The sequence below is a fragment of the Podarcis melisellensis genome (genome assembly GCF_964234715.1).
Source record: "Podarcis melisellensis genome assembly, chromosome: 13".
NCBI classification, from domain to species: Eukaryota; Metazoa; Chordata; class Lepidosauria; order Squamata; family Lacertidae; genus Podarcis; species Podarcis melisellensis.
The window spans coordinates 34680351-34707890 of NC_138545.1; the positions used below are offsets into that span (position 1 = coordinate 34680351).

The following is a 27540-nucleotide window of genomic DNA, read 5'->3' on the forward strand; positions in this document are numbered from 1 at the left end:
CACACACACATATATGTGTGTGTGTTGTTGTTTAGTCATTTCGTCATGTTCGACTCTTCATCAGGACCTTGTTAGGTACTTAAAGGTCTCAGGGCACAATCCCAACACAGGAATGTGCATAAACATATAAAATGCCTCTGAGAATATTAAGATGGGAGGACGGCTAGGATCACACCAGCCCTGCATTTTGCAGCATGGTGGGGATGAGGGCAAGGGCTGAACTTCCAATCCCAGGCACATTTTATACTTCCATGAATTTACAGAGGCTTGTGGAAACATTTCTGTCAGTTGGCTCTCTGCCTCACTCAGCCACCCCCAATCCCAAAACTTAGCTATGGCTAGAGAAGTGAAGGCCTGGAAAAACTTCAGAAATTTAGGGAGGAGAAACGCAGGTCCCTGGCCAATTTTTTTTGGTAACAAATACGATGTGGGGGGAACAGGAAAAAAACCTCCAATTTCCCCACCACCACCCCACAAGGCCTTCATATGCCTAGCTATGGCAAGGATGTGGAACACGAGATTTCATAGGCTTGCCTGTCACCACATTAATGTCTTTTCTACAAAGATTTGTGCGGTTTTTTGCTTACTGTAGTTTTAAAATAACTTTTAAAAAGCTATCCTTTCTAAGTATCATCTACCATCATTTTTTAGTCTTGCCCCTGCCATTTTAGCGGCTGCTTGTTTTCTAACTTTTCAAACAGTTTACGAAGCTTCTCTGAAGTATGACTTGAGTGGTTGAATTTGCCGTCGTTTATTACCGGTATTTTGTGTTGCCTTGGTTTCTGGTGTGCCTTGGTATCACTGTTAAATATTTTACAGGGGGTTTTTCTTTTTCTTTTTAAGAAATCAAGCTGTTATTTATTATCTATATTCCAGGGCAATAAGTACATAAATAAATAAAATGCAAATAACTCGGTTTCAACCCCATCTACAGCACTGATGTACATTACTGAATGCAATGCATATTGTTGTATGTTCTGTGCCATGTTGGGTAGGCTTTTTACTTTACAAAAAAAAAAAGTCAGATGGGCAGCATATAAATAATAAAATCATCATCATCATCATCATCGGGGCATTGTGGCTTTTAATAGGCACTCCTCCCATCAATGTGTGTGTTCATGTGCGTCTGTGGGCATGCATACCAGTGGCGCTAATCTTTCTGTCACACCGCTTCCATTTCTCTTTAAAACCATCAAGCCATTGTCTTTCTCCACATCCAAAATCAGACTGTAGGAACCTGTCTCTGCATGCAGGTAGCAGCAGGTGGATTTGACATATAAAACTGCTGCCCCAAATACCCTTAACGCAAACTCCTTCAAACTCCTCCCTCCGCCCCAGTAAAATGTGCATAGGTAAGGTCAGTGCTTTTTTCTTTAAAAATAAAATGTTTAGGGGTACTCTCGTTTTGACTCAAGAAAACCACCATTTTATAGTTCAAATCAGGAAAAATAAATACAGTAAATGGACAAAGATTCACAAAATGTTTAGGGGTATTTGTCCCCCCTGCCTGCGTTCCCCCAGGAAAAAAAGCACTGGGTAAGGTGACCTACAGCAGTTTTGTTTTCCCATCACAAATCAATCCTGGTCTGTTCTAGGAGAGAACACCTACCTCTTTTGATGTGTTTTCCCCTCCAAAGCTCCAATGTGTTTTAGAGATACATTTGCCTGCGCTGGTGAGATGATGTCCTCTGCCGTGTCCACTTGTCGGCTCGAAGACGTCTTCAGTATTAGGTGGTGACTTGCTTTGGAACTGATTGTCTCCTGTCCTTAATCTGATAATAGACTCAGCAAGTTAAAACTGGTCAGGTGTTTTGACTTAACCTCAAACTCAGGGTAAGGGGGAAGGGGGGGGGAGAGGAGACAACAGATGGCACATTTGGGGGTGGGAAGCAGATCAATAGATCTATCTGCAGACAAACATTAAAACATTGCAGAATCAGACCTTGGGAATCCCTAACTCTGAATCCCCATGGTCTCTATAGCCATTCATGGACCACTATGTTTTGCCCGCCACCCATTTACTGTAGAGCAGAGTTTCCCAAACCTGGATTCCAGCTGTTTTTTGGACTGCAATTCCCATCATCCCTGAACACTGGTCCTGCCAGCTAGGGATGATGGGAGCTGTAGTCAAAAAGCAGCTGGAGACCCAAGTTTGGGAAACTCTGCTCTAGAGAGTCAGAGGTGCAACAACATTGTTGACTCAATCCCCAAACCTGTTTCCATTGCCAGGACTGACTCCACCTGGAAGAGACTAAGCCAGCCTTTACCAACCTTGTGTCTTCCAGATGTTTTGAAGACGAACGCTCATCAGCCCCAGCCAGCACAACTGTGCTGGCTAGATGGGAGGAGAGTTGTCCAAAACTTCTGAAGGGCCAAGCCTGCATTACATAATGATGGAGGACAGGTGGCCTTGGAGCAAAACAAGACTGCATGCCCATCACCAGGCATAGGCAAACTTGGCCCTCCAGATGTTTGAGACTACAATTCCCATCATCCCTGACCGCTGGCCCTGTTAGCTAGGGATGATGGGAGTTGCAGTCCCAAAACATCTGGAGGGCCGAGTTTGCCCATGCCTGCCCATCACCAATAAATAACTACGGCACATCGCCATACCCCGCCCATATGGCTACGTTTCCCAACCACTCTGGCCGGCTACCAACAAAATATTAAAAATACAATAAAACACCAGACATTAAAAGCTTCCCTAAATCTAAACCACAGAGCCTAGGACTTGTCAATCAGAAGGTTGGCGGTTCGAATCCCCGCGACGGGGTGAGCTCCCATTGCTCGGTCCCTGCTCCTGCCAACCTAGCAGTTTGAGGGCATGTCAAAGTGCAAGTAGATAAATAGGTACCGCTGTGGCGGGAAGGTAAATGGCATTTCCGTGCACTGCTCTGGTTTGCCAGAAGCAGCTTAGTCATGTCAGCCACATGACCTGGAAGCTGTCTGCAGAAAAATGCCGGCTCCCTCGGCCAGTAAAGTGAGATGAGCGCCACAACCCCAAAGTCGTCTACGACTGGACCTAACGGTCAGGGTCCCTTTACCTTTACCTAAATAGGGCTGCCTTCAGATGTCTTCTAAAAGTCAGATAGTTGTTTATTTCCTTGACATCTGGTGGGAGGGTGGGCGCCACTACCGAGAAGTCCCTCTGTCTGGTTCCCTGTAACCTCACTTCTCGCAGGGAGGGAACCACCAGAAGGCCCTCAGAGCTGGACCTCAGTGTCTGGGCTGAGGCCGTTTAGGGCTTGAAAGGTCAGCACCAACACTTTGAATTATGCTGGGAACCAATGTAGGTCTTTCAGGACCGGTGTTATGTGGTCTCGGCGGCCGCTCCCAGTCACCAGTCTAGCTGCTACATTCTGGATTAGTTGTAGTTTCCGGGTCACCTTCAAAGGTAGCCCCACGTAGAGCGAATTGCAGTAGTCCAAGCGGGAGATAACCAGAGCATGTACCACTCTGGCAGGACAGTCCGCGGGCAGGTAGGGTCTCAGTCTGCGTACCAGATGGAGCTGGTAGACAGCTGCCCTGGACACAGAGGACATGGACAGCTATGAGTCCAAAATGACTCCCAGGCTACGCATCAGGTCCTTCAGGGGCACAATTATCCCATTCAGGACCAGGGAGTCCCCCACACCTGCCCATCCCCTCAAAATGGTACTTCTGTCTGCAGCGCGTGCAGGTGCAGAGGAATAGCTTTCAGGTAGGGATCATCCCCAGACTTCTCTCTTTCTCTTTTGGGTGGGGAGAAATTAACTTCAGAGACTGGCTCATGAACACCCAAGGTCAAATTCAAGTTGTTTTTGTGGGCACAGCATCCCTGTATGAGTTATCCTCCAGAGTTACTTAGAGGCTTAACGCAAGCAGAGCTGGATAGATGTCAAGAGGGCAGTGCTCTCTCTCTCTCTCTCTCTCTCTCTCTCTCTCTCTCTCTCTCTCTCTCTCTCTCTCTCTCTCTCTCTCTCCATGCCCTGGCCCAGCTGCAGCAATCTTCTCTTTCATTTGGTCTACTGATTAGGGATTTAACATCTGGAATATCTCAGCTCCCCTCCCCCTCGGAACATAAATTCCTATTTGAGCAATGTTTTCTTCCTCAGTGGAAACTGTAAGTGTACAAATCTCTGGGCAATAGGTTCTGTGTGGACCTCAGGGTCCAGCTACCGGTACTTGTTGCTTTAATTGTGTGGTCAGCAGACAGGATGATGATTATTATTATTATTAAATCAGCCCTGAGTGCTCACTGGAAGGACAGATCCTGAAGCTGAGACTCCAATACTTTGGCCACCTCATGAGAAGAGAAGACTCCCTGGAAAAGACCCTGATGTTGGGAAAGATGGAGGGCACAAGGAGAAGGGGACGACAGAGGACGAGATGGTTGGATAGTGTTCTCGAAGCTACCAGCATGAGTCTGACCAAGCTGCGGGAGACAGTGGAAGACAGGAGTGCCTGGCGTGCTCTGGTCCATGGGGTCACAAAGAGTTGGCCATGACTAAACGACTAAACAACAACAACAAAAATTATTATTATTTACTAGGGGCCAGCTCTGCTTATTTTCATCCAGACCACAGCGTATGGGAAAGGGAGGCACCAAGACAGCCATCTCACAACCTGGGGCTCTCCAAATGGTTTGGACTCCAACTCCCATCAGCCCCAGCCAGCATGGTCAAGGAATGATGGGACTTGGAGTCCAGAAACATCTGAAGGGTACCATGCCAGGGAAGGCTGCACTAGGGGTTGCTTAGAAGTTGCTCAGTGAAAATCAAACAAGAACCTAGCAGATCTACCCTGGGTGGACGTTTCATAATTTTGGCACCACTACAGAAAAGGCCCTGGTGTTTGTTGAAAGAGAAGTGGACCTCAGGTGTGTATCTGGTTCATTGTAGTACCGAATCAAATGTGTGAATACAGAGGTCTTCTCAACCAAGAGTCCTGAAGGACCAATCATTTACCCCACCCCCTCTTTCCTTCATCCAAGCCCTCTGACTCCCTGTACTAGCACTGGGCTTGATATATGTTCATAAGGACTAGAAACATGTGCTCTTAAGTGACTTGGAAAGAGGCAATATCTCAGGTGCCATGAAAACTGTTAGGTACTGAAGTTCTCACCTTGGGCCAGCAGGGGGATACTGCAGACAGTTTTCACTCAGGTCCACATATGCAAATAAGGGATTGAAAGTGACGTTCAGTGTTTGGATAGTTACAGAAAGTGGTTACAGTTGTGTTATAATGGAGCTCTATATAAGCAGGCTGGCTGAACCCTTCAGTTCAGTTCTGTTCTGGCCTGTGAATAAACAAGAGCTGTCTGAAGAATCACTGTGTCGTCTGATATGTTCACCCACAACTTAACAAAAACAGAAGCTCAGTCCCTGCCAAAGCTAATCTAGACATTAGTGCTATTTTTCTAGAAAAAGAGATGCCTGAACTCATCATGAACACCTCCTTTGTTCTCTTAGAATGGTAATGGCACCCACCTGAGAGGTGCCAAAACAGTTCCAGTGAGTTGTAGCTGGAAAAAAGCCTTACTACTACTACTACTACTACTACTACTGTGGTATCTTGGTTCTCAAATGCCTTGGTACTCAAATGCCTTGGTTCTCAAACGCTGAAAACCCGGAAGTAAGTATTCCGGTTTTCAAACATTTTTCAGAAGCTGAACACCCGAGGCAGCTGTTGGCGATTGTTTCCAGGGCGCCTGCACCAATCAAAAGTTGTGCCTTGGTTTTCGAACATTTCTGAAGTCAAACGGACTTCCGGAACAGATTAACTTGGGCGCTTTTGTTTTTGCTATTTATTTTGTGTTTTGTGGTTTTTTTGGAGACTTTTTCAGTTAATTTGTTTTTGTGACTGTGTGGAACCCAGTTCAGTTACTGATTGATTGATTGATTGTGTGACTGTGGAAATGGATAAAAGCCCCCCATCCAAAAAATGACTATCATCAGTGCATGTAAGAATTTTTTAAAAATAAAAAAATTATTATCTACAATACTGTCTTATTTATTTTATAGTATTGCTTTCATTTTATGGATCAATGGTCTCGTTAGATAGTAAAATTCATGCTAAATTGCTGTTTTTAAAAGTGTGGAACCGATTAATCCGTTTTGCATTACTTTCTATGGGAAAACGTGCCTTGGTTTTGGAACGCTTTGGTTTTCGAACGGACTTCCGGAACAGATTAAGTTTGAGAACCAAGGTACCCCTGTTGTTGTTGTTATCATTATTATTAATATTTAATTCAACCCTCAGTAGATTCCAGGGCATTTCACCACAGCTTGATTAGTAATAAAAGCCAACCCTCTGCTCCCAAGATCTCTGCAATCAGCCAAGCAAAATGGTTCTAAAAATAATGGTTTCCTCTCTTCACAGGTCCTCCGCCTCTGTTAATTTCCTCTGTTAATTCTCATGACCCTTGTTCTGGGCATGTGAGCGGTTTTTCAAGACTCCTGTGCGGAATGGAGGTGTCTGCGCTTACAGAGGCGGAGGCCAGAGAGGGTGTCGTACAGGAATCCACACACCCGCTTTCTGGGCGAGGGCAGCAATAAATTTCAGGGTGTCAGCAAGACGACGTCTGGGACAGAAGGCTGAGGGGGAGGGATCAGCTCTGCCCACAGGAGGCAACTCAAGTACAAAAAGAGTCCACCAGCCCAGCTGCGAGGTTCAAAACCTGTCTGCAGCTGAGACCGTGCTCAGAGAAGGAAGTGGAAAGTCGCGATATGTCTGAGTTGCAGCAGCTGATGAAGAATGCCATCCCCAGCGCTAGGGGAACCCTGAAGGACAACTACAGCAACCTTCTCAAAGTGGCAGATTACTGCGAGAGCAACTATGAGGAGGTGAGTGGCTCCCGGTGGAGTATAGGGTCAGGTTCAAGGTGCTGGTTTTGACCTTTAAAGCCCTTTGTGGCTTAGGGACCTCGTATCTACGGGACTGCCTCTCCTGGTATGCCCTGCAGAGGACCTTAAGGTCCATGAACAACCATAGTTTAGAGGCCCCGGGCCCTAAGGAAGTCAGCCAGGGCCTTCTCAGTGATGGCTCCGACCTGGTTGAATGCTCCGTCCCATGAGACAAGGGCCCTTCAGAATTTAACCTCCTTCCATCAGGCCTGTAAGACTATTCCGCCTGGCCTTTAATTTGAATTCAGCCTGATCTTTTATTTCCCTTCCCCTCCCCTCCCCTTTTATGAAGATCACCCGCTCTGAGACGCCACAGCTAATTCTCCCCTGGCCTCCTCGCCGGCCCAAGTAGGACCAATTCAGCCAGCTAGCCCTGGGCATTATCTAATGCTTATTTCCCCTAAATTGATTTTTGAATTTTATTCTTGTTCATGTTTTTATACTGTAATTTATGCTGCTTTTATAATTAAGTGTTTAAAATTTGTTGTTAGCCTCCCTGAGCCTGGTTATTGAACCGGGAAGGGCGGGGTATAAATAAAATATTATTATTATTATTTATTGGCAAGCTGCCCACGGCAGCAAAGTTTCAGGAGTTGCTTGGCATGCTGGCACTGCAGTGTTAAGAGCAACGCACAGTGTGGTCACTGGAGTTCCTGGCAATGTTGCAGAGGATGGATGTTGAGGAAAATCCTTTAGGGGAGCTGGCTGCTGGAAGAATTGGGGTTCTCTCACACTGCCCTGCCCTCCCAGAAGTCTCTGTGAAGATCCTGCGAGGTTGTTGTTGTTGTTTAGTCGTTTAGTCGTGTCCGCCTCTTCATGACCCCCTGGACCAGAGCACACCAGGCACTCCTGTCTTCCACTGCCTCCCACAGTTTGGTCAAACTCATGCTGATAGCTTTGAGAACACTGTCCAACCATCCTGTCCTCTGTCATCCTCTTCTCCTTGTGCCCTCAATCTTCCCCAACATCACGGTCTTTCCCAGGGAGTCTTCACTTCTCATGAGGTGGTCAAAGTATTGGCGCCTCACCTTCACGATCTGTCCTTCCAGTGAGCACTCAGGGCTGATTTCCTTCAGAATGGATAGGTTTGATCTTCTTGCAGTCCATGGGACACTCAAGAGTCTCCTCCAGCACCATAATTCAAAAGCATCCATTCTTTGGCGATCAGCCTTCTTTATGGTCCAGCTCTCACTTCCATACATCACTACTGGGAAAATCATATCTTTTACTATACGGACCTTTGTTGGCAAGGTGATGTCTCTACTTTTTAAGAGACATCTTAAATGCTGTCTACCTCCTGCAAGGTAGGAGCGCCTTATCTCTGAGAGAGACCATTCAGCTCAGAGAACTCTTGAGTTCACGCAGAGATGCCACCATCCTGCACTGCCTTTGGAGGCAAAGGATGTTGACCTAGCCTCCCTGCAATTAGCCGGAAGCTGTGCTGGATTTACGTATAAGCTACACAAGCTATAGCTTAGGGCCCTACTCTCTTGGGCCCCCCAAAAAAATAATTAAAGGAAAAAACAAACCTGGATGTACATTTCCAAAATATAAGATAAAAAACAAATAAAACCTACATACAGCCACAATTTTTTTGTGTTGTGTAGGCTCCTGTGATGTAAGTAATGGGCCCCGCCTGCTAGCCTGCTGCCTAAAATATCACTGGTTTGCTCATTTCTATATACAGTGGTACCTTGGTTCTCAAACTTAATCCGTTCCAAATCCAAAGCGTTCCAAAACCAAGGCACACTTTCCCATAGAAAGTAATGCAAAACGGATTAATCCGTTCCAGACTTTTAAAAACAACCCCTAAAACATTGTATTTCATTATTAATATACGTCTTCTTAATTGTATTTCAGTTCAACAATTACTTTGATAAAATACATATTTTGTTATGTGCAAATGGCTTTAGATACCTATTAGGTCCGTAAATTACCACATAGCATATGTTCAACACAAAAAACAGCGACAATTTGTTGTTGACAAAGGACAGCTGGACATATAAAGGGCCCCATTACCTTCAGTAGCTTAGGGCCTCATCGAACCTAAATCCGGCTCTAACCAGAAGATTATTATATCCAGACAGCTTCTTAAACAGCAAGGCCTACTCACTTGGATTCGTTCCCCCATGACATTCAGACCACTGTCCGTACAGAAAGCAGTAATGTGATGGCATTGAAAATAGGTCCATATTATTCTTATTACTGGGGTGGGGGTTCCTTGCAGCTCATTTTCACTTTCAGTTCACTTTCGATTTGCATATCGCCTTTCTATATTGCTAAACACAAGGGGTTGCCATGTGTCCTCTTTTTCCAGGACACATCCTCCTTTTCAGGGGTGAAATTGGGGACAAATTGTATTTACCGTATTGGCCTGAATACAAAGACTCACTCCCCGCTCCCCCAAATTTTTACTGTGAAAAGTTAAAGTGTGGCTTCAATTTGGCTTTTGTGATATCGCTGCTGAAACAGACATACGATAAAACGGAACGGGTGTGAGTGCCTGCGGAAGTTTAAGGGAGCACCTTATATTCAGGTATTCTCTCTCCCCCCCCCCATGAATTTTTAAAGTGCAGCTTATATACGGGTGCGGCTTATATTCGGGCCAATACGGTATTTGCTTTGAAAAGCGTCTTCTTTTTGCTTTTCAGAATACGGCAACTTTGCACAAGGCAGTTTGCAAGCTGAAGAAACAACAAAACAGACAGCAAAGATGACATGCGTAGTAATCTGATCCGATACAAAAAAGTCACAATAACTTTAAAATAAACAACTTATATCAAATAAAGCAACATTCAACAATCCCTTAGAATATAAATAGTAAACAGTAAAATTAAATATCAGCAAATAATAATTTAAACAGTTTACACATTTCAATTGCAATAAAGAATTACTAAACCAGGGGTCAGCAAACCTTTTCAGCAGGGGGATGGTCCACTGTCCCTCAGACCTTGTGGAGGGCTGGACTATATTTTTTTGGGGGGAGGAGGAAACGACGAATTCCTTTGCCCCACAAATAACCCAGAATGCATTTTAAATAAAAGGACACATTCTACTCATGCAAAAACATGCTGATTCCTGAGCAATCCGTGGGCCGGATTTAGGAGTTGATTGGGCCGGATCCGACCCCCAGGCCTTAGTTTGCCTACCCATGTAATAAACTATAATAATAATAAAAAATAACAGCAAGTCGCAATGCATAAAAGGATCAAATTGAGAAGCAAGGACACACAACTTATAAACATCCCTGAACTCTTCTTCTTTCTTCCTAGCTTCAGTTCCTGGCATCTGGCAGGGGTGGGAAAGAACCTTGGCTGAAACCTTGGAGAAGCTGCTGTCAGTTCAGTATATGAAATCCATATTATAGTAATAGGATCATAGACTTAGAAGGGACCCTGAGGATCATCTAGTCCAGCCCCCTGCAATGCAGGAATATGTTGCTGTCCCACACGGGCATCGAACCTGCAACCTTGGCGTCATCAGCACCACGCTCTAACCAACTGAGCTATGAGCTCGATGGACCAGGAGTCTCTGTCTTGGCAGCTTCCTGTGTTCGTAGATATACAACAGCACTTCCACGCTGCTGGGAACTGCAGTTTACTTCTCCCAGAGCTTCAGTTCCCAGCGCCCTTAACAAACGACCGTTCTCAGGATTCTTTGGAAGACCTTTAAACACACTTTATGCACATGGGTAGTGTGGCTGTGACCGTGCAGGATGCGATACTGGGTGTAGCAGGTAGAGCTATCGTAGCCACTTATACCACGATACAGTTGAATGTTGAATGAACGAAACTTTATTTGCGTCAGCCAACGGCCATAGCAACAAAAGAACATTGCAGTATACACAGAACAAAAAATATTTTTAAAAACCGATTGAGTTGTCCTGATTTATGGCAGAGTTCTCACTTCTTCCCCCTCTGTTTTCATAAACCTCTTAGGCAAAGGACAAGCGGAAAGCCCTGGAGGAAACCATGGCTTTTGCAACCCAGTCATTAGCCAGCGTGGCTTACCAAATCAGCAACCTGGCGAGCGACATCCTCAAAACGATGGACTTGCAGCTGGCTGAAGTCCGGCAGGTGGAAGCCAAAGTCTGCTCCATTGCGCAGGTGAGAAGACAACATGAAGAGGTGTAGCGGGAGGGCTTTATTTGCCCCAGAAACTGTTTTTCTAGTTGGTAGTAGCGCTCTGTGATTGGAATCGGGACCCTGGCTGCTTTGTTTTGCCTTTGTTTTTGCTTAAACTGCTTCCTGGGGGATGAGATGCATTTTTTGTTTAAATCACTTTTATTTGGGGGACCATACAGGCGCTGCAAGGGACGCGGGTGGCGCTGTGGGTAAAACCTCAGCGCCTAGGACTTGCCGATCGCATGGTCGGCGGTTCGAATCCCCGTGGCGGGGTGCGCTCCCATCGTTCGGTCCCAGCGCCTGCCAAGCTAGCAGTTCGAAAGCACCCCCGGGTGCAAGTAGATAAATAGGGACCGCTTACCAGCGGGAAGGTAAACGGCGTTTCCGTGTGCGGCTCTGGCTCGCCAGAGCAGCTTCGTCACGCTGGCCACGTGACCCGGAAGTGTCTGCGGACAGCGCTGGCTCCCGGCCTCTTAAGTGAGATGGGTGCACAACCCTAGAGTCTGTCAAGACTGGCCCGTACGGGCAGGGGTACCTTTACCTTTACCTTACACACGCTGCTCCACTAAATTCTTTCCACCATAGAATTGAAGAACTGGAAGGGACCACAAGGGTCATCCAGTCCAACCCTCTGCAATGTGGGAATCTTTTGTAACCTGTCTTCACAGGGGAGTTGCTCCAGCCCCTTGACTATGCAGAGTTGCTCTGTACTTCCCAGCCTTTTGGGTGTGTTCCTTACAGTGTCACTGTTTAAAAGCCCCAAAGCAGACTGACCCGCCTTGTCCCCTGAGCCCTGACTACAAACCAGCCGAAAGAGATTCCCCCTCCCTGTGCTTTCCCTTCATACTGGAATATAGGGAGGCATACACAATGTTCTTGGACATCGGATTCCTCTTCCTGTTGCTTGACGGCTTTCCTGTTTCCCAGGGAATAAAAACATAATGGATCAGGAAACATCCGTGGAATGGATTAATCACCTCTGTCATGTCACCAGTTTGTATCTCCAAACACTTTTATGAAATCCACTTTTAGCTCAGCGCAAGAGGGAGGTGTGGAGGGGAATGGTAAGGAATAACTGTTTGCCTTCTGCTTAATAATCGGCACTTCCTGCTGTTGGATCCTAGAACACACTTTGCCAAAATCGTGCATTTACCACCTCTTGGCCTGCAGGTCTCTCTCGTCCAGAGGGGGAGCTTCTTCTGAGCATATGCACCATTATGTGCTGATGAACAAGAGGTGCATAGGCTCCCCAAATACCGTGTAACAATGCAAGGAAAGGGAGGGAGGGCTTTTTGAGAGGCAGAGTGTGCTGGCATAGCACAGAGAATGAGCTGTGAGCTGTGAGCTGGTTAACCCTGGTTCGAATCTCATCGTTGACAGAGGAACATAAGGAGATGACTTAGACCAGTGGTGGACCTACGTTTTTGGGTTCTTGAAGCTTGAACCATTATGGGGTGGTGGGGTCCTTTGCTATCAGCAACTAGGTCTGGGTGACCATGGTTATCTTCTTCAGTGGAATTGTTCCCTGTGGATCCTGTCACCTGAGGCACTTGCCTCACCTTGCCTCATGAGTGGGCCGGCCCTGATAGCAGATATAATGAGGGAAGGGCTGTAGCTCAGTGGTAGATCATCTGCTTGGTATGAGGAAGGTCTTGGGTTCAATTCCTGGCAGGGTTGGGAGAAAACCGTGTCTGAGACTGATGGGCCAATGGTCTGGTTCAATGGCAGTTTCCAATGTTTACAATTAAAGAACCAGGTCTCTTGGAACTGTGTGAAGTTAGGAGACTGTTTTTAGCACCCAAACTCAACTGGCCTCACAAGCCTTTCACACAAAAGTCTACCCCTGGTTAGCTTTCTTCATTTCTTATTTCTTCATTAAGGTGGGGAAAGTAACCTTCTTGTTGAATAACTGGGAGTCAGAAACCCTTGCTGATCTACCGAAGATAATCCAGAGATCTACCAGTAGATTCTAATCTGCATTCTGCCCCTCACCTGCCTTAAAGGCCTCTGGGTGCTTTCAGGCTGTTGCTGTTCTCAGATGGGACTCAATCACATCCCAACAAATTGCATGTTGTGCAATTGACCGCAACAAACCTGCTTCCCCCAAATATCTGACTTCCGGCAATAAGGAAAGGTAAAGGTAAAGGGACCCCTGACATTAGGTCCAGTCGTGGCCGACTCTGGGGTTGCGGCGCTCATCTCGCTTTACTTGCCGAGGGAGCTGGCGTACAGCTTCCGGGTCATGTGGCCAGCATTACTAAGCCGCTTCTGGTGAACCAGAGCAGCGCACGGAAACTCCGTTTACCCTCCTGCCGGAGTGGTACCTGTTTATCTACTTGCACTTTCATGTGCTTTAGAAATGCTAGGTTGGCAGGAACAGGGACCGAGCAATGGGAGCTCACCCCATCGCGGGGATTTGAACTGCCGACCTTCTGATCGGCAGGTCCTAGGCTCTGTGGTTTAACCCACAGCGCCACCTGCATCCCGGCAATAAGGATAGGGATGGTGAAATGCAGTGGAAAGTTTGGCACAAGCCTCACTTTGACTTCATGATCATCCAAACTTCCCACAAACAAATCGGAATGAAGGCTCATTGAATAGCCAATGTCATTAGATTTCCCTGCAAATAAGGACAGGTTCTCGATAAACAGGTCTTCTGCCAGAGCCCTGTCTGCTGTTGTCTTCTGCAACAGACCCATGACTAGCTCTCTGGATGTTGTTGTAAGAGGTTACTGAGTCTTTCCTCATCACTTTATGCCAAGAAGAGATTAACGGGCAACAGCCACCCTTGCTTTAGATCGGATGTCCTGCTTCACTAGGGCAAAAGGTTAATCTGAACCAAGGCTCAGCCCCTGAACTAGTTTGAAGCCTCACCTTAAGTCCCCTGAAATGTCTCTGGAAATCAAGCACGGAGACACAGCTGTTCTGCAAAAGGGGCTTTAGGAAGGAATGCAATGCTGTGCCCACTTATAACTGCTGTGTTATATTGCGGCTTCCCCTTGCACAGTATATTTTGATGCAAACACCTTGGGAATTGCCTGTTAAACAACATCTCCATCTGCTTGCCTTGCCTGGTGCATTTCTTCACAGCAAGGCACGCTGTCCATCTTCTCGTGGCCAAGTGCCATACGCTGTTTGGGGAAGAGCAGAGGCAGAGAGTTTATGAGTTTATGTCCGGTTTGAAGTGGAAGCGCCCTTGTTTACAGCTCGCACCCATAGTTGCAAGCTAACAACTCTAATCAAACTCGGTGGGAATGAACTTCCAACTGAACCTGACCAAGGACTGGGAGATGCAAACTGAATTTATTTGCCGCTCTTTATGAATGAATAAATGTGCCATTGAGGTGGGGGTACTTCCTTACTACCAGCTGCCCTGGTGGTATGCTGCAGACATACACCCCATACATTTAAAGTGCACGACTAACCCCTAAGAATCTTGGGAACTGTAGTTTGGTGTAAACTACAGTTCCCAGGATTCTTTGGGGTGGGAAATAAGGTAAAGGCAAAGGGACCCCTGACCATTAGGTCCAGTCGTGAACGCTGGAGTGTTACCTATTTATCTACTTGCACTTTGTGTTTTCGAACTGCTAGTTTGGCAGGAGCAGGGACTGAGCAAGGGGAGCTCACCCCGTCGCGGGGATTCGAACCACTGACCTTCTGATCAGCAAGCCCTAGGCTCTGTGGTTTAACCCACAGCGCCATGACTACCCCCTAAGAATCTTGGGAACTGTGTAAACTACAGTTCCCAGGATTCTTGGGGGGGGGGAGGAGTAGAATAATAGAACTGTAGAGTTTGAAGGGTCAAATAACCCGATCCCCTGCAATGCAGGAATCTCAGCAAAAGCCCCTGAACTAGTTTGAAGCCTCACCTTAAGTCCCCCCAGCTTATAAACCTCCATGGAAGGCTGGTGTTTAGTCAGAATCTGTGAACCGCCCTGAGACCTTCGGGTATATGGCGGTATTCAGATTAAATTAACAAATAATGATAACTGAACAATAATTTCTTGCAAACTTGAATCCATTGGTTCGAATCCTACCCTCCGGAGCAGGAGAAAACAAGGTTGCTCCATCTTCCATGTGAGAGCCCTTGAGATATTTGAAGATGGCGGTCACATCCCCCTCTCAGTCTCCTCCCTTGCTTTAAGTATATGGCCATGTACACAGCTGTGCAGTTACGCAACCGCAGTATTTACAAAGCTCTGGCCAGGACAAGTCCCTCGTTCCGTGTTCCCCTCATTATGACTTTGGCTTCCTCTTCTGAATCTTTCCCCATATCTTCTTGAGGCCATAATGCGCAGAATTCAATGCCGTACTTCCAGTGCAGCCTTACCAGCAAACAGTCTCCAAGTGTCCTTTTTCTTATGCATCCGTGAAGATTTGTGCTCCTGAAGCCATTGGGGTGGTCATACGCGATCCTGCTTTCAATATGGCCTGCACCTGCAAAGGTTTGGGGTGTGTGTGGATATACTGCTTTGAATCCATTTGGTGCATGCCCTCTGACTTCCTGCAGTAATCCTGCAATTTTTTATATCACAAATATTCAGGGTTGTGTTGGCTTTTTTGGTTGCATCATTATAAATCCACCACAATGCATTACTTCTGCCTTGGTGCCATTTTGGGGAATATACCCCACACTCCAAGCCCATATTTAGGTGCTTGAGGGTAGAAAACCCAGATGACTGAAGCCGGCTGGACTATTCGACAGAGTGAAGCGGCTGCCTCAGGCGACAGATATTTAAGGGCAGGGATCAGACAGAACTGTGTACACCACGAATACACAGGATACCGTGAGCAGCAGAGAGGGCCAATGAGGAGTCAATTGTGAGAGAGGAGGAGCCAAAAATGGCTTCCCTGGGGAGTGGGCTTTGCCACCTGTCCCCCGCAAAATGGTAGGGTGCTGCCAGTTTGTGTGTTGACTAGAAATACAATTAAACCAGCTCCTGCAAATGACCCTGCTATGGCCTCCTTCCCTCACCGTGTCTTTCTGCCTCAGGTGGTGGAGATGCACATGGAGAAAGTGTCCCGCCGAGAGATCGGGGCCCTTTCTGTTTGCAAGAGATTTCCGCACCAACAGAAAATCATCCCCCCAAGCCACGTGGAGCCCCTGGAGGCATATTATAGGAAACCGCTGAACTTCAACAGTTTGGACGATATTGGGCATGGGATAAAGGTAAGAGCTGGGCATGGCCTCCTTTGTTCCCCTAGCTGTAGTCATCTTCCATGCTGACAAGCCATGAGGTAAAGGGACCCCTGACCATTAGTTCCAGTCACGGACGACTCTGGGGTTGTGGCGCTCATCTTGCTTTATTGGCTGAGGGAGCCGGCGTACAGCTTCCGGGTCATGTGGCCAGCATGACTAAGCTGCGTCTGGCGAACCAGAGCAGCGCACGGAAACACCGTTTATCTTCCCGCTGGAGCGGTACCTATTTATCTACTTGCCCTTTGACGTGCTTGTGAACTGCTAGGTTGGCAGGAGCAGGGACCGAGCAACAGGAGCTCACCCCGTTGCGGGGATTCAAACCGCCGACCTTCTGATCGGCAAGCCCTAGGCTTTGTGGTTTAACCCACAACGCCACCCAAAGGGTCCTTATCCAGAGAAGAAAAGGAGCACATGCTGTTGAATCTTCTGGGGAAATGGTGCTGGATTTTGTAGTGCTATGGAATGTTTGGGGGGTGGGGGGAGAGAGCCACACCTATTGAATTTCTGCCTGTTATCATAGGAGCACTGGCAGGCTAGATCCTACCTTGGCAGAAAGAATATAAATGGCTCCTTTGAGAGGAAGGGCAGGATATAAATTCAATAAACAACCAAATCCTTTTGCATACTTCAGATCATACATCTGATAAAGACAGTTATTACACTTCTATCCTGCCTTTATTCCAGGGAGCTCAAGTGGTGTATGTGGTTCCACCCGGTCATTATTTTATTCTCACAACAACCCTGTGAGGTGGGCTAGCTTGAGAGGCAGTGACTGACTCTCCCAGTCAGTGGGGATTGGACCCTGGGTTTCCCAGGTCCCAGACCAGCACACAAGCTACCATACCACACTGGCTTTAACACCGTATGTGTGTGCATTTAGAATAACTAAACACCAGAGTATATAAATACCTTGAGAATTAAAATAGCAAACTACCAAAATCTAGCTCTGGTTCTAAATTGTGGATAGAAACTATCCCAAGCCAACGTCTTGCTGCCTGCCGTAAAGGTAAAGGACCCCTGGACAGTTAAGTCCAGTCAAAGGTGACTATGGGGTTGTGGCACTCATCTCGCTTTCAGGCCGAGGGAGTCGGCGCTTGTCCATAGACAGCTTTCCGGGTCATGTGGCCAGCAGGACTAAGGCGTTTCTGGCACAACAAAACACTGTGACGGAAACCAGAGCACATGGAAACGCCGTTTACCTTCCTGCTGTAGCTGTACCTATTTATCTACTTGCACTGGTGTGCTTTCGAACTGCTAGGTTGGCAGGAGCTGGGACTGAGCAACAGGAGCTCACTCTGTTGTGGGGATTCGAACTGCCAACCTTCTGATTGGCAAGCTCAAGAGAGGCTCAGTGGTTTAGACCACAGTGCCATTCGTGTCCGCATACCAGCCATATAAGCCAGCTGGTCTATCCTGAGGCAAAATGTGGAAAAAATATATGTGCCATCACTCCTGTTGATGCAAAAAACCCTAAAACTAAAAGGGAAAAAATGCTGTTGTTTTCTGGACTTATCACAGAGCCAGGGAATTCCTGAGCAACAGAGATGGGCATCCTGGGAGATCACATCGCCACTAGAATTACTGAGCAGCATCAGTGGCAGAAGGAAGCAAACAAGCAAATTAATATATCATTAGTTTTATTCATAAGTCTGGCTGTGGTAATACTTGCTGCAGAGTGTGTGGTTTGCTTCGGACTCAAAACGAGAGGTGATGTGGCCTAACCCAGAAGATTTGATGACTTATCTAGAGACCGAAACTCAGTAACAGACAGTGAGTCTCCAAGCACTTCCTCTGTGGAAAATGTACATCTTTTGATGAACCACCGAGCAATTGCTTTCTTCCTTTAAAAAAGAAAAGAAAAAAAGATTAGAGAGCACTCAGACAGCAATATCTTTAGTAGTCAAAAAACAAAACAAAGCAACGTCCCAAATCCAAAGAAATTTAATCACAAAAGGTTATATCGAAATTAATGGCAGATAGAATAGTCGCAAGTAACTAGTATCACTTTCAGTGAGACTTAATTAATGTAACTGTACTCACAGCTCATGTGAGATCTGCATGACGTCGACTTCCTGAACACAAGTTTCTAACCCTCACGATGGCTGAGAAAATGTGGTAGAATTGGATATAACTGCTGAGTGACAAAATGTGACTTTTAAGCTCAAAATAAAAATTTTAAATTTTTAAAAAGAAAAAATATATATGCAGATGGCAACTTCTGAAGGAGGAGAAACTGAGTCTTAGAATAGAGTTTCCATCTGGACTTATCATGTGCTATTTATTTTAAGGAAGGGATCCCCTTTTTTATAGAGGAATACAGGTCACATCCACAGCACATATTCAACGTACTCTTATCCTACTTGAAGAGCTATGGCTTCTCCCTAATAATAATAATAATAATAATAATTTATTATTTCTACCCTGCCTATCTGGGCGGCTTTCAACAAAATATTAAAATACAATGGTGCGTCAAACGTTAAAAGTTTCCGTAAAAGAATGCTGGGAATTGTGGAGGGTCTCCTAAAAACTTCCAGCATCCTTAATGAACTGTCTTTCCCAGAATCCTTTGGGGGAAGCCATGATGGTTTCAAGTGGTACGCTACTGCTTTAACCGTATGGTGTGGGGATATGACCCAAATGCCGTATTGCCAAATAAAGGACCTTTCTTTAATTTAATAAAGATGATGACAAAGCACCCACACACTTTCACGTGTCTCAAACACTTCTCTCCACACCACCCCGCAGAAATAATACCATTCTGAATTCAGCCTGCAGCAGACGGAGAAGTCGCAGCCACATAAGGACGCCTGCGAGTTAAATTTAAGCGCTTCTCTCTTCCTTCCCCGCTGGGCGCTCTCTCGTGAAGAGAAAAAGGAGAATTGTGCTGTCAGCTGCGGCCAGCCATCGAGACCGATCTCAACCACAAGGGCCTGAAACTGATGAGGCAAAGATTTGCCGGGCTCTCGGTTCCCACACTGGCGTCTGCTTCCCCAGCGGCGTTGTCTCCACAGCTGGGGCTGCTGCCACAGCAGGGGCCTTGCGCCACTTTGGCTGCTGCCCTTTGTTGGCACGCAGATTTGGCTCAGTGACTGAGGGACCCCCCAAGATGCATGACCCAGTTTCACGAAAAGGTGCGCTCCTGTGGAAGGGAGGCTTTCAGGCTTGGCCTTTTGATGCTAAGTCCGGAAGACTGGAAAGGAAAAGCCCTCCCTCTCTCTCAAAACAGGTGCAGAAGCCTGACAGAAACATGTGTAATAAACAAAATCTGCCCTTATTCCCTTATGGGGGACGCAAGAGCCCTTATAGAGTCTGTTGTAGGTTCTCCATCGGTAGGAGAAAATAACAGAGGCCAACCAGAGAATATTGAGAAGCAAAGCAGCTAGTCAGCCTGAACTGTTGCAACAGGGTGCTCCCCTCACATGCAGAAAAGGTGGAGGACCCAGAACCCAGGTGTGCCTGCCCTTATATAGACATTTTAACTTCCCTGCTCTGGAGCTCAAGACCACCCCTCCATACATCATACATACATCACAGAAAAGGTGGTCTACAACAGAAATTTGAATGTTGTTGTTTTTCCTGTTTGCCAGGTTATCTGATAATGCCTTATCTGATTGCCTTTGCTAGTAGTCTGGCCATACAAGATGGGTGACACCTGGCTTGAGAGCAGTACATGTGAAAAGGATCTAGGAGTCTTGGTTGACCACAAATTTGACATGAGCCAACAGTGTGACGCGGCAGCTAAAAAAGCCAATGCAATTCTGGGCTGCATCAATAGGAGTATAGCATCTAGATCAAGGGAAGTAATAGTGCCACTGTATTCTGCTCTGGTCAGACCTCACCTGGAGTACTGTGTCCAGTTCTGGGCACCACAGTTCAAGAAGGACACTGACAAACTGGAACGTGTCCAGAGGAGGGCAACCAAAATGGTCAAAGGCCTGGAAATGATGCCTTATGAGGAACGGCTAAGGGAGCTGGGCATGTTTAGCCTGGAGAAGAGGAGGTTAAGGGGTGATATGATAGCCATGTTCAAATATATAAAAGGATGTCACATAGAGGAGGGAGAAAGGTTGTTTTCTACTGCTCCAGAGAAGCGGACACGGAGCAATGGATCCAAACTACAAGAAAGAAGATTCCACCTAAACATTAGGAAGAACTTCCTGACAGTAAGAGCTGTTCGACAGTGGAATTTGCTGCCAAGGAGTGTGGTGGAGTCTCCTTCTTTGGAGGTCTTTAAGCAGAGGCTTGACAACCATATGTCAGGAGTGCTCTGATGGTGTTTCCTGCTTGGCAGGGGGTTGGACTCGATGGCCCTTGTGGTCTCTTCCAATTCTATGATTCTATGATTCATTTCTTTGAGATGGCGATTACCTAATGGGAAGGTTCCCTCACCCCCTCCCTCCTTGCAGAGAAAACATTGGTCAGTTTGGGAGTCAAAATGGTTTCAGGGCGGTCTTCCTGTGCTGCTCCAGACATGTGGTCCACAAATCTATGTACGTGCTTGGTTGGTACATTTTATGAACATTTATTAAAATATAAGACATTTTTCTTTCACATGTCAGATGACAGTGAGAGACCTACGTAGGCCTGGAGCGTGAGCTTCGGTTGCAGAATGGGGCAACCGAGGGCTGTAGCTCAGGGGGAGAGCCTCTGCTTCCCAGGCAGAAGGTCTCGGGTTCAATCCCCAGCATCCCCAGGTATGGGTGGGAGCATCCCTGTCCTGCTGGCAGTCGGTGCGCAATACTGAGGAGAAGGTGCTGTGGTCTACGCCACTGAGCCTCTTGGGCTGGCTCATCAGAAGGTCGGCGGTTCAAATCCCCACAACAGAGTGAGCTCCTGTTGCTCAGTCCCAGCTCCTGCCAACCTAGCAGTTCGAAAGCACACCAGTGCAAGTAGATAAATAGATACCGCTGCAGCAGGAAGGTAAATGGTGTTTCCGTGCACTCTGTTTCCGTCACGGTGTCCCATTGTGCCAGAAGCGGTTTAGCCATGCTGGCCACATGACCTGGAAAGCTGTCTGTGGACAAACGCCGGCTCCCTCAGCCTGAAAGCGAGATGAGCACCGCAACCCCATAGTCACCTATGGGGTCGTTTTCCTTTACCTTTATGGCAGGCAGCAAGATGTGAAGCAAGACAACAGCTTGGAATAGTTTCTAGCCATGATTTATAACCAACATTAGATTTATAATGAGCGCAAGTAGATAAATAGGTACTGCTGCGGCGGGAAGGTAAACGGCATTTCCGTGTGCTCTGGTTTCTTTCACGGTGTCCCGCTGTGCTAGAAGCGGTTTAGTCATGCTGGCCACATGACCTGGAAAGCTGTCTGTGGACAAACACCGGCTCCCACGGGCTGAAAGTGAGATGAGCGCTGCAACCCTATAGTTGCCTTTGACTGGACTTAACTGTCCAGGGGTCCTTTACTGAGCTAGGTGGATCAACAGTCTAAGGATAATTCAACTTCCTATGTACATCAACAGAGCAAATTCACACAGAGGCAGCGAACTGAGGCTGCTTCCACACCTGAGGAACTTTTGCTACAGCGAGAGCACTTTTCAAATTCAGTGGAGAGACGCTTTTAGAACGGACGTAAATCTTTAGCTCTGTTGATTAGAACGTTGCAGCAGCGCTTGAGCATCAGCTGCCAAATTGTTACGCCTTTGCATGCGTTGGTAACCTAAAGCGGCCTTGACTACAGTACTGTTAACATGCCTTATGTGGAACTGTCCTTGTTCAGAAGCTGCAGCTACCGCCAAAGTCAGTGGCCAGAGGAGAAGGTGACTGACAGCAGGTTAATCCTCTGCTGAAAAAGCAGCACTGCCTTGAAGAATACTAGTATGGGTTTTCTCTCTTTCACACACCTCTTTCCCTTCTGGTCTCTCTCTTAGGATCATGGCACACAGTTGGCCAAAACAGGGACTCTCTGCCGGCGAGGAAATGTGACATCATCAGGACAGTCATCTGGGAGCCTTAGGTGAGATTGCATCAAGTAGAGGCATGAAGTCCTAGTTTGCCTTCTAGCGCAGCCAAGATTTCTTCTCAAATATTGCCCTTCTGAAATATGCTCAGAGTCCTGTAGCGATTTCATGCTCTTTATTGCAGCTTGTAAAACAGTGACTGAATTGCCCCCCAAACCTCAGGCTTTTATATACATTATTTACACAATGAGTCCCGTCTGATTTGCTGATTCTGTTTCCCTCCTGGAGCCTGATTGGTCTTTTCCTGCAGGCCAATCAGTTGTAGCATTCTAGGATCCTACTTGCCTATTGTTCTAGGATCCAAGCTTAGTACATAACACCTTCGCTATCGCCTTCCTCCCCTTCCCAACACAACTGGAACCGAAACTCTTTCCATTAGGTGTTTTGCAGCCCAGCTGTTTTGGACTGGGGCTGATGGGACTTGTAGTCCAAAACATCTAAAGCAGGCTTCCTTGACCTCAGCCCTCTAGATGTTTTTGGCCTACAACTCCCATGATCCCTAGCTAGCAGGACCAGTGGTCAGGGATAATGGGAACTGTAGTCTCAAAACATCTGGAGAGCCGAGGTTGAGGAAGCCTGATCTAAAGTGTGCCAGGTTTTGTCTGCAATCCTAACCTGTCTGCTGGCAGAGAAGGAGGTCCACTGATTGGACAACATGCTTCATAAGCAAAAGCAAAGTAGATAAGGGAGGAAGATCAACATTCAACTCAAACTTTTTTTGTGTTTTTTTTTAGGAGAAGTCAACGGATTCCAGAGCCAATACGGCCACCAGTTGTCCCAGAGGGCAAACCCTCCTCATCTGCTTCATCTTTGTCATCACTGAGGTACATTTGTGGAATTCCCAGCATGGCACAAAAGGAGACATGGTGTGGGTGGCAAAGCAAAACTCAGGGAGAAAACTGGTGGCTACTTTTCTATGGAAAATGAAGATAAGGATCTGTTCCAAGGGGTCTTCAGCGAGATCTGTTGCCTTTCTATTTTAAACGAACTGTTTCTCTAAAGGTAAAGGTAAAGGGACCCCTGACCATTAGGTCCAGTCGTGACCAACTCTGGGGTTGCGGTGCTCATCTTGCTTTATTGGCCGAGGGAGCCGGCGAACAGCTTCTGGGTCATGTGGCCAGCATGACCAAACCGCTTCTGGTGAACCAGAGCAGCGCACAGAAACACCGTTTACCTTCCCGCCAGAGCGGTACCTATTTATCTACTTGCACTTTGAGGTGCTTTCAAACTGTTAGGTTGGCAGGAACTGGGACCAAGCAACGGGAACTCACCCCGTCGCGGGGATTCGAACCGCCGACCTTCTGATCGGCAAGTCCTAGGCTCTGTGGTTTAGACCACAGCGCCACCCGCGTCCCTAAAAGCATATAAATTAGCAAATGTTATGCTCTCTCTTTTTTTTTGGGTGATGCCCAAGTGAGCACCCTAACCCTGGTCAGTGTGTGGCTGTGAACTAGAAGGTTGGTGGTTTGAGCCCACACAGGGACAGGTGTGGGCAGGATTCCTGCATTTCAGGGGGTTGGACTAGATGACCCTCGGTACCCCTTCCATCTCTACAGGTTCTATGAAGTTCAGAGCTGGGAACTTGGAACCTAGCTGCTATTCCAACCTGCTCCTCTCTGCTCAGGGGAGGGCAGCTGCAGATTTGGGCTTCTCACCAGCTCGTTTCCTTCCCAAGCAAACTGTCTTATACCTAGCTGTACCACTGGCCCACCGAGCTTAGTATTTGTCTACCCTGGCTGGTTGCAGCTTTCTAGGTTTTTTAACTGGGAGTCCTGCCTGGGGATTGAACCAGGGACCTTTGGTGTGCAAAGCACGATGCTCTACCGCTCAGCCATGGCTCCAGACAACAGATGGTGAAATGACTTGCATCTCAGACCTTCTTAGCTTTGTTTGGGCTCCACAAAACGACGCTCTTAATCCTGCTCCACAACATAAGGCAATGGAAGCCTGCAGCTGAACCGTCTGAGACTGCTGGGATGGGGGTGCCATTTTGAAACATTCCCCTTTGCAACATCTACAGTGCAGCAACAAAAGTAAAAATCCAGCTGAGCCCAGCAGGGTGAAAGCATCTAGCTCAGTCTCCCCTCTCTAGCATCAAGAAATGGTCTTTCCTTCTTGTATCATCAGCTCAGGCTTCTTCTGTGCCGGCCCTCCACTAGGAAAGGACCTGGGGCTTCCAGATGTTGTTGGACTACAACTCCCATCAGCCCTAGCCAGCATGGGCAATGATCAATGATGATGGGAGCTGTAGTCCGACAACATCCACAAGGCCAACAGATTCCCCATCCCTGCCCAGGGGCAGCATACCTAAATCTTCCTCCTTTGAATGTCACTGCAGCTCCACAGAAGCTATGGAGAAGACTGGTATGATCACATCTACTGAACCACCTCCACCGCCTACACTCTCACCTTTTCCTCCACCGGCAGAGGCAAGTGATGTTCTTCCTCCTCCTCTTTCAGAAGATCTCTTGCCACCGCCACCACCTTTTGCAGTCACCGATGTCACCGCAGGTAAGGCTACCTCCTCCTTCTTTTTCAAAGCCAGAACAAAGCTGAACTCAAAATTAGCTGGGGTAATTGCATGCCTGGCTTTATATCCACTTAAACATTAGGAAGAACTTCCTGACAGTAAGAGCTGTTCGACAGTGGACAGAGGAGTGTGGTGGAGTCTCCTTCTTTGGAGGTCTTTAAGCAGAGGCTTGACAACCATATGTCAGGAGTGCTCTGATGGTGTTTCCTGCTTGGCAGGGGGTTGGACTCGATGGCCCTTGTGGTCTCTTCCAACTCTATGATTCTATGATTCTATTCTATGATATACCCCACAAGAGCAGGACTGTGGAATTGGCTTCAGAACCCACATACCTGAGTACACTTCCCAGGACACCTGAGTTCAGGCAGAGGCAGTAGTTGCCGGGGGAAATGAATAGGGGAGTCCGATTGCATCCCTGTTCCCAGAGTCCTTTGGTTGGTCACAGTGTCACCTGAAATGCTAAATGCTATGTATTCAGTGGTCTATGTTTGCCTGAGCTTGAGCCTGGACTAAGGATTCTGAGCTCCTGATTCGATACATGATGTCCAATCAAAGAACATTTCAGGATTTGGGCCTCTGCCATTGGCCCTTGAACTCTTGAGTTGTGATTTGCAGCTTGGAAGTTTAGATAGCCAATCGCGTTGGGAGTGGGAGTGGCCCAGGCTTTCAGGAACGTGTATAAGCAGTTGCTTTGCCCCTGTTTCCCAGTTATGTAGTTCAATAAAAGGTTCTTGCCGTTATCGCTATGTCTTGCCTCATGGGAACTCACCTACACTTCACTTCACTAAGCATATTCATCTGAGTGAGTGTGATGCTGTTTCAATGCACTTCTCTCCCCATTATGGCAAGCAGGCATGGAAGGCCAAGTGCACAGGAACACATTTTTAATTTTGTTTGTGAAAGAGTCAGTAGTGTGTGTGTGTGTTTCCTTGCAGACCTTGATTTTCCAATGACCCCTCCACCGCCGGACGCCTCTAATTTGGAGCAGCTGGTGCCTCCGCTCCTCCCCCCTCCGCCACCCCCAGAGAAATTGCCATGGGCCCCCGACACCTATCTGGAAAAAGGTACCTTGCTAAAGAGAAGAAAACTCCTGGAGTCGGCTACCAGGGCAATCGGTTCACATTCTGACAATGAGCACTGATATACTTGGGGGTCTAAACCACCTGAAACCATCTGCTGTGCACACACTTACCTATAATCCCAGGTGTTTGACTGGCCTTTGACCTATTCAGCAGTAGGGCTGGGCAATATCTGGTTTTCCACATTATCGCCAGCTAAACATTGTGATATACTTATAAATCACAATGTCTGAAATAAGGATGGAACTGTGTAGAGGCATTGACTGGCATCATGGTTTTTCCTGCATTGCAATTTTTTTGCATAGCACAGACATCATGATTCGTAATATATTGCCAGGTCTAAAACTATGAAACTGATATCATAATATGGACTTCAAACCGGTTTTGGACCATGTGTTGATATATCACCCAGCCCTGTTCTGCAATGAGGTCTATGCAATTCTGCAGGATTCTTTATTTGCCTGCATTTTCTCTGCTCTGCACAAATGTTGTGCTTCTTTGCTTACCACTACAGTGGATTTCTCCTGTGCCTTTTCAATCTGCATTTCTGTTGAGAAAGCCCTATATTGGGGCTTTCTAAATAGGGACGCAGGTGGCTCTGTGGTCTAAGCCACTGAGCCTAGGGCTTGCTGATTGGAAGGTTGGCAGTTCGAATCCCTGTGACAGGGTGAGCTCCCATTGCTCTGTCCCAGCTCCTGCCAATCTAGCAATTTGAAAGCACGTCAAAGTGCAAGTAGATAAATAGGTACCACTCCAGCGGGAAGGTAAACAGACAATAAAGCGAGATGAGTGCTGCAACCTCAAAGTCGTTCACGACTGGACTTAACTGTCAGGGGTCCTTTACCTTTACCTTTATATTGGGGCTGTACAAAGATATTTGAGTCTCTGAGATTTAAAATCCAACTTGTATATACACTCGTACCTCGGCTCCCAAACGCCTTGGGGGTCTAACATTCTGGCTCCTGAATGATGGTAAAGCGGAAGTCAGTGTTCTGGTTTTCGAACGTTCTTTTGGAAGCCGAACATCTGACAGGGCTTCCACGGCTTCCAATTGGCTGCAGGAGCTTTCTGCAGCCAATCAGAAGCCGTGCTTTGGTTTCCGAATGTTTCGAAAGTTGAACAGGCTTCTGGAATGGATTCCGTTTGACTTCCGAGGTACGACTGTACTAACAGGTCTGCTGGGAAGCTCTAATGCATGAGCCCCATTGAGAAACACCTATCCATCTATCGGAATAGTTTTCTCGTGGAGCTCCTATTAATTTGCACAAGGCCATGGCAGAACTTCCCAGTGGACTGGCCTTCTACTTTCCTCCCGCCATCCTCAACAGCACCAAGCCTCTGCTGTTTATGCCATTCAGTGAATGCCATGGGTGACATGTATCCTATTGACCGGATGATCCCCAAATTGCAACTCCCAGGTTCCCTTCCTTCCGTAAATGCATTTCAGGACTTCTCTCTTTTTTTTGCTTTTCATTGCTGACCTCCTTTCCCCCTTCTCTTCCCTTTCAGTGGTGACCCTCTACCCTTATACTCAGCAGCAGGAACAGGAACTCTCGTTCGCAGAGGGGACTGTTATTTACGTGACACGAAGATACTCAGATGGCTGGTGTGAGGGGGTGACAAGTGAAGCAAAGGGATTGTTCCCAGGGAACTATGTGGAGCCTTTGCCATGAAGGAAGCAGAATGGATGCTGGAGATTTTTGGTTTTTTTTTAAAAAAATGCAGATACTTAAAATGTGAGATCTGGTGAA

General features: G+C 47.0%; 2 protein-coding genes across 3 annotated transcripts in view; one reads left to right on the top strand and one right to left on the bottom strand.

Moving 5' to 3' along the window:
- The window catches only part of GNGT2 (G protein subunit gamma transducin 2), a 21997-nt gene extending 12966 nt beyond the window's left edge, over positions 1 to 9031 (bottom strand). The window contains exons 1-2 of the mRNA XM_081884498.1: positions 8998 to 9031; positions 1610 to 1772 (exon numbers count right to left, since the gene is read on the bottom strand). Of these exons, the coding sequence (XP_081740624.1) occupies positions 1610 to 1772; positions 8998 to 9020 (186 nt within the window). The 5' untranslated portion in view covers positions 9021 to 9031. The remainder of the gene's footprint in view (positions 1 to 1609; positions 1773 to 8997) is intronic.
- Positions 6550 to 27540, top strand: ABI3 (ABI family member 3). Of its 2 annotated transcripts, XM_081884311.1 has the most exons (8): positions 6550 to 6824; positions 10823 to 10990; positions 16002 to 16178; positions 22091 to 22176; positions 22915 to 23004; positions 24519 to 24691; positions 25646 to 25774; positions 27299 to 27540. In XM_081884311.1, the coding sequence occupies exons 1-8, from the start codon at positions 6708 to 6710 to the stop codon at positions 27460 to 27462; spliced, it is 1104 nt and encodes a 367-aa protein (XP_081740437.1). In that variant the 5' UTR covers positions 6550 to 6707; the 3' UTR covers positions 27463 to 27540. The 2 variants fall into 2 exon arrangements, with proteins under 2 accessions (XP_081740437.1, XP_081740438.1); XM_081884312.1 differs by lacking the exon at positions 16002 to 16178.

What these genes read in the sequence shown, in the direction of transcription:
- ABI3 (XM_081884311.1), top strand. Translation starts at nt 6,708, where the DNA reads ATGTCTGAGTTGCAGCAGCTGATGAAGAATGCCATCCCCAGCGCTAGG. An exon ending in GCGAGAGCAACTATGAGGAG is followed by an intron (nt 6,825 to 10,822) that starts GTGAGTGGCTCC and finishes TAAACCTCTTAG; the next exon opens with GCAAAGGACAAGCGGAAAGC. An exon ending in TCATCTTTGTCATCACTGAG is followed by an intron (nt 23,005 to 24,518) that starts GTACATTTGTGG and finishes ATGTCACTGCAG; the next exon opens with CTCCACAGAAGCTATGGAGA.